At 52.1% G+C, this 14,250-nt stretch overlaps 1 protein-coding gene across 1 annotated transcript in view; it reads right to left on the reverse strand.

Moving 5' to 3' along the window:
• TMOD4 (tropomodulin 4) overlaps positions 1-14,250 on the reverse strand; it is a 48,098-nt gene that overhangs the window by 3,281 nt on the left and 30,567 nt on the right. The window contains exons 4-8 of the mRNA XM_015424497.1: positions 8,578-8,700; positions 6,155-6,244; positions 4,872-5,002; positions 3,769-3,876; positions 2,330-2,473 (exon numbers count right to left, since the gene is read on the reverse strand). Of these exons, the coding sequence (XP_015279983.1) occupies positions 2,330-2,473; positions 3,769-3,876; positions 4,872-5,002; positions 6,155-6,244; positions 8,578-8,700 (596 nt within the window). The remainder of the gene's footprint in view (positions 1-2,329; positions 2,474-3,768; positions 3,877-4,871; positions 5,003-6,154; positions 6,245-8,577; positions 8,701-14,250) is intronic.

Raw genomic sequence — 14,250 nt, forward strand, 5'->3', positions numbered from 1 at the left:
GAGAAGGAGGGGGAAATTGCCCTGAGAGTAGCAATCTGTAGACAGAAGGAATGACACTTAACAGGAGAGAGAAGGTGCTGACCTCACTATCCTAATTGTCTTTTTGCTGCCTCCTGCAGGGTCTTCTTCTCTTCTTCTTTGTACCCATGGGCAGGGCTATTTTTGGGCAGGAACGCACAGGAACGGAGTTCCGGCTGGCTCCCGAGTTGGCCACACCCAGCAGGAACTCATTAGCATAATAGGCCACACCCAACAGCAGAAACTCATTAGGACTGGCTACATTAGGGGTGTGTGGCCTAACATGCAAAGGAGTTCCTGCTATAAAAAAGCTCTGGGTTTTGACAACAAATAAGGTAAACAGAATAAGAAGCAAAAGGTGAGTGTGTATGGATGACCACACTTCTGCGAACATGGTGTGTGTGGCCTAATATGCTAATGAGCTGTGCTGTCAGGGGTGTGTCCTAATAAGCAAATGAGTTTCTGCTGTTGGGTGTGGCCTATTATGCTAATGAGTTCCTGCTGGAACTACAAAAAAAGCCCTGCCCATGGGTCATTTCCTGCCGGAGCACAGCGGAGCGGCATTCCAGCAGTAAGGAGCCTGGGGTGCCACCCACCCCACCCCGCCTCCATTCCTGGCCTGCCTGCACAGAAAAATGGGCCAGGGAAGCCCTGCAGAGCCCCCCGCTGCCTGTGGGGATTTGAATGCCTTTTTTCCCCTTCCCCAGATGGGGAAGGGAGAGACAGGCATTCTACAGATGCCTGGGTTCCCTGCCCAATGTTCTCTCCCTGGAGGCACCTGGAGAACATTGGGCAGGGAATGCAGGCTTGTCTGCCTCCCTGCCCTCCTCTCCCCAGACATTTCCTTTTCCTTCTTTTGTCTAGTGTACAAAAGAAGAAGAAGAAGAAGAGATTGGATTTATACCCGCCCTTCACTCGGAGTCTCAGAGTGGCTTACAAACTCCTTTCCCTTTCCCTTCTCCTACTCACAACAGACACCCGGTGAGGTAGGTGGGACTGAGAGAGCTCTGAGAGAACTAAACCGCTCTGAGAGAACTACAGCTTGCCCAAGGTCATCTAACAGCTGCAAGTGGAGATTAATCTTCTTAAGCAGATTTCCCAACAAGATCAACACAGCTGCGTGAGAAGGAGTGGCTGGCTAAGAAGGACTGTGATAGAATCTGATAGAATTACAAATGACACAGTGAAAGTGAACGGAGGGAACTTTTTCTCCTTCTCTAGGAACACTAGAACTCAGGGTCACTCAATGCGACAGAAGACTTGGGACAGACAGAAGAAAATACTACTTCATGAATTGGTTTGATGACATGGAATTCCCTGCTGCAAGGTATGATAGCGGTCCCCAGTTTCCATGATTTTGAAAACTTTGAAACAAACAGATGGACGAATTGTGACATAGGCAAACACCAGAGGAAGACTCTTACCTTCTGGCTGACCCTGCTGGAAAAAGATGCTGAACTAGATGGACATTTAGAAGCATAGAATCATAGAGTTGGAAGGGACCTCCAGGGTCATCTAGTCCAACCCCCTGTACAAGGCAGGAAATTCACAAATACCTCCCACTCCACACCCTCAGTGACCCCTGCTCCATGTGCAGAAGAGGGCAAAAAAAAAAAAAAACCTCCAGGATCCCAGCATATCGATCACATGAAGACAGAAAGTGACAGCCACCTTCAAGTACTTGAAGGGCTGTCACATAGAAGATGGTGCGGAGTTGTTTTCTGTTGCCCCAGAAGGTCGGACCAGAACCAAGGGGTTGGAATTAAACCAAAAGAGTTTTCGGTTGACCATTAGGAAGAATTTTCAGACAGTTAGAGCACTTCCTCAGTGGAACAGGCTTCTTCGGGAGGTGGTGGGCTCTCCTTCTTTGGAGGTTTTCAAACAGGGGCTAGGTGGCTGTCTGACAGCAATGCTGATTCTGTGAACGTAGGCAGATCATGAGAGGGAGGGCAGGAAGGGTTGCCTCAGTGCTTGGTTCTTGTGGCCCTTTCTTACCTGCCCAGGGAAATGCTGCTTGCCACTTTGGGGTCAGGAAGCTATTTTTCTCCAGGTCAGACTGGCCCAGGGATCCTGGAGGTTTTTTGTCATCTTCTGGGCATGCAGCAGGGGTCACCGGGTGTGGGGAGGTATCCGTGAATCTCCTGCATTGTGCAGGGAGCTGGACTAGACGGCCCTTGAGGTCCCTTCCAGCTCTATATTTCTATGGTACACAGAAGCCAAATCTTACAACTAGTGCCCCTCTTAGATTTGCCCGATCACCCTGAAAGCGTAAGTGGCTCCCAGAATACGCACGGAAGGGAGGGTGCCTCACCTGGTTGTCCACCTTGAGCTCGGACAGTGTCGTGTTCTGCTTCATGGCTTTGATTACTTCCATCATCCCGGCGCTGGTGATGAAGTTGGATTCAATGTTGAGGGTTTGGAGGGTCTTGTTCTCCTTCAGCATCTCAGCCACTGCCTGGGGGGGAAAAATAGCCAACAGCTAACGGCAAAGATTGCCCATTAAAAAAAAAAAAGGAAGCCCTTCTTCACCCAACGAGTCATGAACACGTGGAACTCACTGCTGCAAGAAGTGGTGGCGGCTAAAAGCACAGACAATTTCAGGAGGGGGTTGGAGAAACATCTGGAGCAGATAGTCCATCAGTGCCTATTAGCCACAAGGTCTAGAGGGAACACTCTGTCTGGGGCAGGGATGCTCTGTTTTCTTGGTGCCTGGGGGGCAACAGTGGGAGGGCTTCTGGAGTTCTGGCCCCACTGCTGTGCACTGCTGTGCCTCCTGATGGCACCTGGTCTTTTTGGCCACTGTGTAACACAGAGTGTGGGACTGGATGGGCCATCGGCCTCATCCAACATGGGCTTCTCTTATGTTCTTATGTCTTGGGCAAGTGATGCTCTGTCTTCTTGGTGGTTGGGGGGGGCAAGAGTGGGAGAGCTCCTGGAGTTCTGGCCCCACTGCTGGACAGAGTGTAGGACTGGAGGGGCCATTAGCCTGATCCAGCATTGGCTTCTCTTGGGTTCTTACGTCTGGGGCAAGTGATGCTCTGTCTTCTTGGTGGTTGGGGGGGGGGCAAGAGTGGGAGAGCTCCTGGAGTTCTGGCCCCACTGCTGGACAGAGTGTAGGACTGGATGGGCCATCGGCCTGATCCAGCATGGCTTTTCTTTTGTTCTTATGTCTGCGGCAAGTGATGCTCTGTCTTCTTGGTGGTTGGGGGGGGGGCAAGAGTGGGAGAGCTCCTGGAGTTCTGGCCCCACTGCTGGACAGAGTGTAGGACTGGATGGGCCATCGGCCTGATCCAGCATGGCTTTTCTTTTGTTCTTATGTCTGCGGCAAGTGATGCTCTGTCTTCTTGGTGGTTGGGGGGGGGGCAAGAGTGGGAGAGCTCCTGGAGTTCTGGCCCCACTGCTGGACCTCCTGATGGCACCTGGTATTTTTGGCCACTGTGTGACACAGAGTGTTAGACTGGGTGGGCCGGTGGCCTGATCCAACATTGGATTCTCTCATGTTCTTAACTCTTGTATCCTCATAGCTGATTGTGACTTGGCCCCAGTGGGGCTAGAACCAGGTGCTCTTGAATCTGGAGCCCGTACCACGGAAGGGCCATGTTAACCTTGACCTTTCCTGTTCCAGTCGTGGGATCTCCCTGTCTCCCTTCCTCCTCGCCAGCTGTTTGTCGGACTCAGGCCCTAGACCAAGGTACCAAACTTCCCCAAGGAGTCTGCAGGTAATTTTTTGTCGACCGAAGAGCTACATACATGTGCCACTGGATCGTTGCTCCGGGTGGCCACCAGACTGAGCCTCTTCACTTGAGTGTTGGATTTCATGGCTTCGCAGATTTCTTTCAGGGTGTGGATGGGAATGTCCTGTCAGAAGGAAGAGGGGGAGGGGACACTTCTTAAAGTTCTGAAACACCAGTTCTCCACCAAGGGCTAATAAACTGAAGCTTAAGCCCAACAAGAGTTTGGTGCTACTGGTAAGTGGAAGGATTGACTCTAGAACTGCGGTATCTCCGTTTCTGGATGGCGTTGCACTTTCCTAAAAGAGCACATTCACCAGCTGGGGGTCCTGCTAGATTTGGGCCTCCTGTTGGATAGGCAGGTGGCACTTATGGCGAAGTGCACCTTCTTTGGCTGGGGAACCCTTTCCTGGTTTAAAAACAGATCTTGCCAAGTGGTACATGCCCCGGTAACATCAAGGTTAGACTACTGTGACGCTCTTTCTGTGGGGCTGCCCTTGAAGACTGTCTGGAAACCGACAATTGTTACAGAATGCCGCAGCAAGAACGCTGACTAGAGTGAGTCATATGGACCAAATCACTCTGGCCTTGGTCCCTGACAGCCCCTCTGTTATGTATTAGAGCTGGAACATTCCAGGACTGTTTACCAGAGACTGGCTGAGCTTGGAGCTCTAGAACAATAGCCCACCAGGACTCTGGAGGTGACCAATGAGGAACTAATGTTATGTAAATAGCCTATTGTTGGGAGTTGTGTGTGTTTGTGTGTGGTTTTTGCATGCTATTTAAACAAGGCTCTTGCCCTGAGGCTTCGGTCTTATTCCTGAAATCACTTAATAAAGTAGAGCTGTTTCACTGCAATGCCCAGTATTTAATACCCGCCTTCCTGTTTATATTTTTAATTGCTGTTCTATAGACAGGTTTTCAAAACTTGTTTTTCCTTGTCTTTTTAATCGTTTGCCTCCTTCCGGGCCCTGATTGGGTGGAAAGTTGGGATTAGAGTTCTCCAAATTAATACTCTGAGCAATCAGTTTTTAAAGCTGCAGATACCAGTGGCTATCACAGCAAACCTGGAGGTTTCATCCGTCTCCAGGGTCTCTTTGTAATCCAATCGGAGACACCAACCTTAATATTATTAAGGTTAACTTCTTCAAGATCCTTGTCGTTACTCTGTATTTTCTTCAACGTCTCGTCCACGTCGGTGGGGTTGGGGGGCTCGTCCGGGACTGGCTTGTATTTATCTGGCTGCACCACGCCTGCGAGAGGGGGACGCATCAATGAAATGGTTGCAGGGGAAAGAGAGGCCGCGCTCATCGTTTGCTGCTCTGATGTAGACCTTTGACAAAAACGTACTTCTGCTTCACTGTCCCAGGGCCCTATCTGCATTCAGTATCACAGTGGTGGCCAAAGAAGAGATTGGATTTATACCCCACCCTTCACTCGGAGTTTCAGAGCGGCTCACAAACTCCTTTCCCTTCCCCTCCCCACAACAGGCACCCTGTGGGGTAGGCGGGGCTGAGAGAGCTCTTGACAGAAACTGCTCTTGAGAGAACAGCTCTGAGAGAACTGTGACTGGCCCAAGGTAACCCAGCTGGCTACATGTGAAGGAGGGGGGAATCAAACCCAATTCTCCAGATTAGAGTCCACCGCTTTTAATAGAGTGGAAGAAGAAGATGAAGAGGAGGAAGAGGAGATTGGATTTATACCCTGCCCTTCACTCGCAGTCTCAGAGCGGCTCACAAACTCCTTTCCCTTCCCCTCCCCACAACAGGCACCCTGTGGGGTAGGCGGGGCTGAGAGAGCTCTTGACAGAAACTGCTCTTGAGAGAACAGCTCTGAGAGAACTGTGACTGGCCCAAGGTAACCCAGCTGGCTACATGTGGAGGAGGAGTGGGGAATCAAACCCGGTTCTCCAGATTAGAGTCCACTGCTCTTAGTAGAGTGGAAGAAGAAGAGGAGGAGGAGATTGGATTTATACCCTACCCTTCACTTGGAGTCTCAGAGCAGCCTACAATCTCCTTCCCTTCCCCTCCCCACAACAGACATCCTATGAGGCAGGTGGGGCTGAGAGAGCTCTTTCCAGAACTGCCCTTGAGAGAACAGCTCTGAGAGAACTTGTGACTGACCCAAGGTCACCCCGCTGGCTGCATGTGAAGGAACAGGGAATCACACCTGGATCTCCCAGATTAGAGTCCGCCGCTCTTAACCACGACACCAAACTCGCTTTCAAAAGAAACTGTGCTAAAATTACACACGTCGTCTCCACCGTGGACTCTCTTAAGTACCATAAGGCAGGCAAGTGCTTTCCGTCTTCGGTCCTTCCCCACGTACAGAGCAGAAAGCAGTGGGCCTCTGTGACTGCCCCCCCACCCCCACCATCACGGCCGCCCGAATCAGGGCTCACTCACTGTTGATGCCTTCTGTGTTGGAGATGTTGCCGCTGCAGATGGCGTCGTAGTACTGCTTGTTGCTCATCAGAGTGTACATGCCCAGGATGGCTGCAAGGAAGCACATGCGGACACATGGAGATGCATGACACTCAGTCAGACCCTTGGGGTCCATCAAGGTCAGTGTTGCCTACTCAGACCGGCAGCCGCTCTCCAGGGTCTCAGACAGAGGTCTTTCCCATCACCTCCTGCCTGGTCCTTTTAACTGGAGATGCTGCCAGGGACTGAACCAGGGACCTCCTGCATGCCAAGCAGAGGCTCTGCCACTGAGCCACGGCCCCTCTTTACAGCTCTCCAGGGTCTCAGGCGGAGGTCTTTCCCATCACCTCCTGCCTGGTCCTTTTAACTGGAGATGCTGCCGGGTACTGAACCTGAGACCTTCTGCGTGCCAAGCAGATGCTCTTCCACTGAGCCACAGCCCCTCTTTACAGCTCTCCAGGGTTTCAGGCAGTGGTCTTTCCCATGAGAAGAGCCTCAGAAGAGCCCTACTGCGTCAGACCAGTGAGAGTCCATCTAGTCCAGCATCCTGTCTCACTCAGTGGCCAACCAGTTCCTCTGGAGGACAAACAACGGGGCAGAGAGGCTGAGGCCTTCATAAGAACCTCAGAAGAGCCCTGCTGGGTCAGACCAGTGAGCATCCATCTAGTCAGGCATCCTGTCTTACACAGTGGCCACCCAGTTCCTCTGGAGGGCCAACAACAGGGCAGAGAGGCTGAGGCCTTCCCCTGGGAGGAACCTCAGAAGAGCCCTGCTGGGTCAGACCAGTGAGGGTCCATCCAGTCCAGCCTCCCGTCTCACACAGGGGCCAGCCAGTTCCTCTGGAGGGCGAACAACAGGGCAGAGAGGCTGAGGCCTTCCCCTGAGGAGAACATCAGAAAAGCCCTGCTGGATCAGACCAGCAACCCATCTAGTCCAGCATCCTGTCCCACACAGTGGCCAACCAGTTCCTCTGGACAGCAAACAACAGGGCATTGAGGCTGAGGCCTTCCCCTGATGTTGCCTTCTGGCTCTTGGATTCAGGGGTTGACTGCCTCTGTATGTGGAAGTTCCCCTCAGTCTCAGTGGCTAATGGCCATTGATAGACTTTCCCTCCACCTATCAAATCCCCACTTAAAGCTATATATTCTTGGGGCCATCAATGAATCCTCTGTAGTCTGGAAATCAGTTGTGATTCTGGGAGCTCTCCAGGCCCCGCCTGGAGGGTGGCAACAAGTGTTCCCTCTAAGCTGAGTTAGTGTGAGCTAGCTCATAGTTTTTAAGCTTCCAGCTCACACATTTTTGTCTTTGCTCAGGAAGGATGGCTCCAGAGCAAACTAATTGGTGCAGTAGCCAGATCCCTCGCTCACAACTTTCATGCCAGTCGCTCACAAAGGAGAATTTTTGCTCACAAGACTCCAGAGCTTAGAGGAAACATTGGTGGCAACCTATAGAAGGCCATCCTTTACAGGGATCTGGTTCCTCAGGGGCCTATTTCTCCCACTGGCTAAGCCTGTTTTCCACGCCAGGCCTGCCTCGGCCACGACCGGCTCTGATTCCCAGAGCTCAGCAGGGAGCAGAGAAGGAGGGTTGGCCAAGCACCAGACAGAAGCTAAAATCAGAAACTTGAGGCTCGCTCCTGGCCTATCGGTTTACACCTGCCAGGGAACCACTCTGGCAATAAAAATAGGTGGGGCATCGGAGGGGAGGTGTCATCAAGGGACTTTCTGGCTTGCAGGCAACATGGGGTAACTTGCCCTCATGCACTTAACCCCTGGAACAAGGACTGCCCGCCCCCCCCCCGAAAATTAAGTCATTCAAGGCTTCTAAAAACCTGCTCACCAAAGAGGCTTCCCTGTTGCTTCTCTGCATGATTTACCGTTCTGGCCTGGCCTTCTTCCAATCAGCTTCCACAAGCAGCGGGTAATTCTGCCCTCCCTTGGGTGGGATCGCATCATCTTTTGAAGCTGTTTGTTTTATGCTGAGCTTTTAATATTTATGTTTTTATATATTTAAAACATTTTTGTGCCACCTTTCCACCCACTCAGGGTCCCCAAGGGAGCAAACAGAGATGAGCACCACAACCCTAGAGTCGGACTCGACTGGCTTTCGAGCAAGGGAACCTTTACCTTTACCTTTTTCTAATTGTTACCTGCCCCAACATGGCTTCCCTTATGTTCTTATGTGCCCTGTGAGTTTTCCCACTCTTTTTTACCTGGCTTGTCCAGGGGGCGTGAATGTATCTCGTAGCAGTGAATTCCACAAGTTCTATGAGCAAAGCACTTCCTTGTGTCTGTCCTGATTCCTGAATCCATAACCCAGGGGGTCTGGCGCCCCTCCCCGCTGTCTTCCGCATCACACATACGCCCCCCCCCCCAATTCGCCCCGTCTCTTGGATGGTTCTTTACCAGCAATGTCACACATCTCTGCATCGGTGGCATTCTTTAAGGCCTCTTCTAGTTCGGGTTCCAGTGTGATCTGCTCTTCTTTCGGGATCTCTCGCTTGGGATTCTTTGGAATGAAGGGTTTCCCTGCCGCCAGGAGACACAAGAACAGAAATCAGCATCAGACCAGCAAAGGAGACCTGATAGCAAAAGGTGGGCATGGGCCAGTTTTAGAATCACATAATCATAGAGAGTGTGAAGGGGCCCTACAGAGACCATCTAGTCCAACCCCCTGCCCAATGCAGGACCAGCCTAAAGCATCCCTGACAAATATTCGTCCAGCCTCTTCTTGAAAGCTGCCAACCGGACCTTGCCCTCCTCCAAATGACAGCCTTTCAAATATTTAAAGAGAGCAATCACAGAATCATAGAATGTTAGAGTTGGAAGGGACCTTGCAGGTCATCTAGTCCAACCCCCTGCACTCTGCAGGAGCATAGCCGAAAGAGAACCCTACATACCTACAATATACCCGAAAGATGGGAGCACATCCAGCCTGTGCTTAGGCAACGGCACTGGCTGCCAATAGCATACTGGATTCGCTTCAAGGTGCTGGTACTTACCTTTAAAGCCCTATATGGCCAGGGTCCGGCTTACCTGAGGGACCGCCTTTCCCCATTTATACCCCAGAGAGCACTACGGTCCGGGGCACAACAGCGTTTGACTATTCCAGGCCCCAAGGATGTGAGGCTCGCCGTTACCAGGGCCAGGGCCTTTTCGGTGGCGGCTCCTTACTGGTGGAATGAGCTCCCAGAGGAGATAAGGGCCCTGCGGGACCTTGTACAGTTCCGCAGGGCCTGCAAGACGGAGCTCTTCCGCCAGGCTTTCAAATAGGAGCCACCGCCACCACTGTTACCACCAACTATTCCATTGAACATCTGGAATATGGGACTGGCCCACTATGGACTACGCCATTTAATATCTGGACCATAGGACTGGCCGTAAGATCAGAAGATTGCCGGAATGGAAATTCACACCATCTATGTTAATACTGTGAGCACTTTAAATACTATTATTGTAATTTCGAGAATATTTAATACTATTTTAATGTTATGGTTTTATGCTAATTCAGCACACACTGTCGTCTTCTGAAAGCCGCCCAGAGCCTATTGACAGGGTGGGTGGGGTATGAATATAAGTATAAATAAAATAAATGGTCGCCAAGCCTCCACTTGAAAACCTCCAGCGAAGGAGCATCCACCACCTCCCGAGGCAGACTGTTCCACTGCTCAGCCACTCTTACAGTTAGGAAGTTTCTCCTGATATTGAGCCGGTAACGACTCCCTTGTAATTCCCACCCATTAGATCTAGTGTTGCAATCCGGAGCAAGAGAGAATAGACCTGCTCCATCTTCTACATCACAGCCCTTCAAATACTTGAAGACTGCAATCATGTCCCCTCTAAGCCTTCTCTTTCCCAGGCTAAACAGACCCAATTCTTTCAGCCTTTCCTCCTAAGACTTGGATTCCAACCCACTCAACGTCCTGGTTGCCCTCTTCTGGACACGCTCAAGCTTCTCAACATCCTTCCTAAAATGTGGTGCCCCAAACTGGACACAGGACTCCAGGTGAGGCCTCCAGTGTTCCCTCTAAGCTGAGTTAGTGTGAGCTAGCTCACAGTTTTTTAGCCTCTGGCTCACACATTTTTGTCTTCGCTCAGGAAGGAGGGCTCCAGAGCAAACTAATTTATGCAGTAGCCGAACTACTTGCTCACAACTTTAATGCCAGTAGCTCACAGAGTAGAATTTTTGCTCACAGGACTCCACATCTTACAGGGAGCCATGGGCCTGACCACAGCAGAATAGAGCGGAACGACCACCTCCAGTGATCTGGACACGAGGCTTCTGTTGATGCATCCTAAGATTGCATTAACCCATTAAGAATCATGTCCCCCCTCAGTCTCCTCTTCTCCGGACTAAACATTCCCAGGGCCCTTATAAGGCCTTTGCTCAGTCTCCAGCCCCCTGATCACCCTCGTCGCTCTCCTCTGCACCCTCTCGGTTTTGCCCACATCCTTCTCGTAGGGTTGCCAATCCCCTGGAATCCCAGCTCATTCCCAGACTCGAGATCAGTTCCGCTGGAGAAAATGGCCGCTCTGAAAGATGGACTGTATGAGATTATACCACGCTGAGGTCCCTCCAAGCCCCAAACGTTGCCCTCCCAAGGCTCCACCCCCAAAATCTCCAGGAATTCCCTAACCTGGAGTTGGCAAGCCTTCTTCTGAGTCTCAGAGTCTCAATATTTGGAGATGCTTGCTTCTGAATTAAAATTGGAGACACGCCAAATGCTTACATCCCGAAAGGTTTAATTTTAGAGTGTGTAGGGGTACGAGTTTGCCCATCCTCACTGAAGGCCACTGCCTATGGTTCAGTATGACTCCCTGTTCTGGGTGTTAACAGGCAAGCTCAGGTTTGCGACTCATCCAGAGATGCAACAGGTAGCCACCTCTGCAGACAAATAATTCTGCTGCGTCACTGCGCTGGCAATGAGTGGACAATCCAATCCTCCGGGCACAGATGTTTGGTCCACTCCAGCAAGGGCTGAGTGGAAGGAGGGAAGACCAGGGTAGAGACTCATGCAGGGAAGCGCTAGGCTGCCTCCTCTGAAGATTTGGTCTGAAATGAGCCCTACTTTTTTCCATGGCAGTTTTCTCTTAACATACTGCTTTCCCAGTTTGGGAATTGATGCTCATCAGGTCTAGAAACTTGCTTTAAAACGGAACATCACTGCTTTTTTGAATTCTGAAGCGGCCCCATTCCACAGTGCCGAATCGACCCCTTCCTTCCGTCAGCCGCCTTCCGAGTACCCTCGAAATGGCTTTCAGTCGAGCGGCTGATTTGGACAGCGCCGTTACAGAGAGGAAGCTGCAGACGCCCTGACCTTTCGGGAACGTTCCGTCTCTGCCTGGCCTCCCGGTTCCTAATTGAAGTCAGGAAGGGAAGGCCGGGCTGCCCTTTGCGACGTGGTAGTCGCTGGCTCTTTCCTTCATTCCGGCACAGGGAGAAAACGAACGAGCGTGGGAAGCGAGCCGGTGAAGGAGGGAAAAGGGCAGGCCGGAGGAGGCAGTTCCCACCTTCCCTTCGGCTTGCCGGAGGCACCTGTTCCTTCTCGTCAAATCCACTTGGGATATTCTGCCAAAGTCTCTCAGCTGAAGTTTGACCGCTGCTCTGCGGGAATCCAGAGCAACAGGACTTCTTGGGCCCAACTGGACTGCAAAATATCAGGGGACGGATCGTTCCCAAAAATTCTCTTTGGTTGCTCACCTCCGGGTGGGCGTCGCAATTTAGTCAACCACAATTTAATTGCTGTACTAATAAATTGCTGTTGGTGTAGCAACCTGAGTTGCAGCGTTAGGAGAGTCAAGTAACGGACAAATGTACACTGCAAGAAACGTTTGTGAATTAACGTGTTCTGTTTATAGCAATCATTCTATAAAGTGCATGGTGTGCTATGATAACATCCTTGTCAGGTACATACATTCAGTTCCTTCGGTTTAACAGCTACCAGTCGATTCTGCTTGACTTTTAAAATACTGATGCAAAATTGCATTTCTGATTCCTAACAGAATGTCAGAACCCACCGCTCACAACGAAGTACACGCATTCAGGAACGGTTATACTTTTATTGCAAAGCTATAGATGCAGTAACACAGGCACTGTTAGGAATGGCCACAGCCACTAGAGCCTAATAGGATATAGGGTATTCGTATGCACCCCCCCCCCCGCATGGGCCAATTAGGGACCCACCCGCGCGCGGGATAAGTCAGGCAACCGTTAGGTGGCTAAAGCTGAGGACCGAGAGTCTCTCACGGTACATAGGAGCCCTCCAGACACCACAACCTCCTCCTGCACATCTGTATAGATAAGCATTTCGGCAAAAAGCAGAGCAGCAGGGATAGGAATGCAATAACAATTAACAAGACACAGAATGAACTCCCCACCCCCCATGGCAACATAGCTGACATGTTACGCTCTATGGACCCACATCTCCTGGTTGTCCCCGGCCCAAAGGACATCCGTCTCGCCTCGAACGTGGCCAGGGCTTTCTTTGCCCTGGCCTCTGCCTGGTGGAACATGTCCCCAGTCGAGATCAGGGCCCTGCGGGATCTCCTTCAATTCTGCAGGGCCTGCCAGATGGAGCTGTTCCGCCAGGAGTTCGGTTGAGGCAGCGGACGTCTCTCTATGGCCTTCCTGGGGTGGTCGTCACCAGGGGTCATTTCTTGCAGGAGCGCACAGGAGCGGAGCTCCGGCAGTAAAGAGCCCAGGGGGCGGGCACATCCAACAAGCCCCACCCCCTGCTCCCAGCAGCCCTCAGTCAGAGCAAGAAGCAGCCAGGTAAGCTGCAGAGCCCCTCCCCCAGCTCCCCGGTCCAAAACAGTCCAGTGGCACCTTTAAGACCAGGGGTCGTTTCGTAGAAAAAGAGCTAGGGGGACTCATTAGCATAACTCATTAGCATATGCTACACCCCCTGACGTCACCGGAAGTGTGTCAGAAGGCCACGCACCCCGCCCCCAACGGTCCCGCCATCGCTGCCGGCCTTGCAGCTCCACTGCCGAGCCCCATGAGGGGCCCGGCGGTGGACCTGCAAGGCCGGCGGGAGTGCAAGGAAGCCCCGCGAAAGCCCCAGGCAGGCAGGGGTGGGGAGAGGCAGGGAGGAAGCAACTTACCCTCCCTCTTCTCCTGCCTCCTCCTGGCTGAATGAGGGCCGGAAGCGGGGCGGCCGGAAGCAGGGGGCGGGGCTTCGTCATGTGCGATCCCCCACGATCCCCCCCCCGAAATGACCTCTGACTTAAAATAAAAGTATGAGCTGAAATCACTGCGTCAGTATCAATACTTTTCACTGCTGCATGAATTACCGGTAGTTTGCTCTGGAGCCCTCCTTCCTGAGCGGAGGTAAAAATCTGTGAGCCGGAGGCTAAAAACCTGAACTAGCTCACACTAACTCAGCTTAGAGGGAACACTGTCCGGGACATCAGCTCCTTTGCCATACCTGAGCAGAGCAGGTACAGGGCAAACAGAGGTCCTTGCAAGACCCCGGCTCCTCAGGACATAACTTAATGGAGCTCCTTGCAAGACCCTCGCTCCTGTGGTAGCAAACACAGGCCACCGCGCCTGGGGCAGGAAACAGAGAGCTCCTCGCAACATCCTGACTCCTGGGGCAGTCAACAGAGAGCTCAGGGGTCATTTCCTGCAGGAGTGCACAGGAGCGGCGCTCCGGCAGTAAAGAGCCCAGGGGGCGGGCACATGCAACAAGCACCACCCCCTGCTCCCAGCAGCCCTCAGTCAGAGCAAGAAGCAGCCAGGTAAGTTGCAGAGTCCCCCCCCTCGCCCGCCCCCAGTCCAAAACAGTCCAGTGGCACCTTGAAGCCCAAGTTTTATTCAGGTCCAAGCTCTCCCTCCTCTGCGAGGACAGATCTGCGCGTTCCCCCCCCCCTCCAATAGCTAGCAATCCAAAGCAGTCCAGTGGTGCCTGAGCGGTAAGTGTTGCCTTCTGACACACTTCCGGTGATGTCAGGGGGTGTGGCATATGCAAATAAGCTATGCTAATGAGTTGTGCTAATGAGCTCCTGCACCTCTTTTTCTACAAAATGACCCCTGGTCAGCTCTTTGCTAGGCCCTGGCTTCTGGGGCAATCAACAGAG

This window comes from Gekko japonicus, unplaced genomic scaffold, assembly GCF_001447785.1.
Source record: "Gekko japonicus isolate JY-2015 unplaced genomic scaffold, Gekko_japonicus_V1.1 scaffold142, whole genome shotgun sequence".
Classification (NCBI taxonomy): Eukaryota; Metazoa; Chordata; class Lepidosauria; order Squamata; family Gekkonidae; genus Gekko; species Gekko japonicus.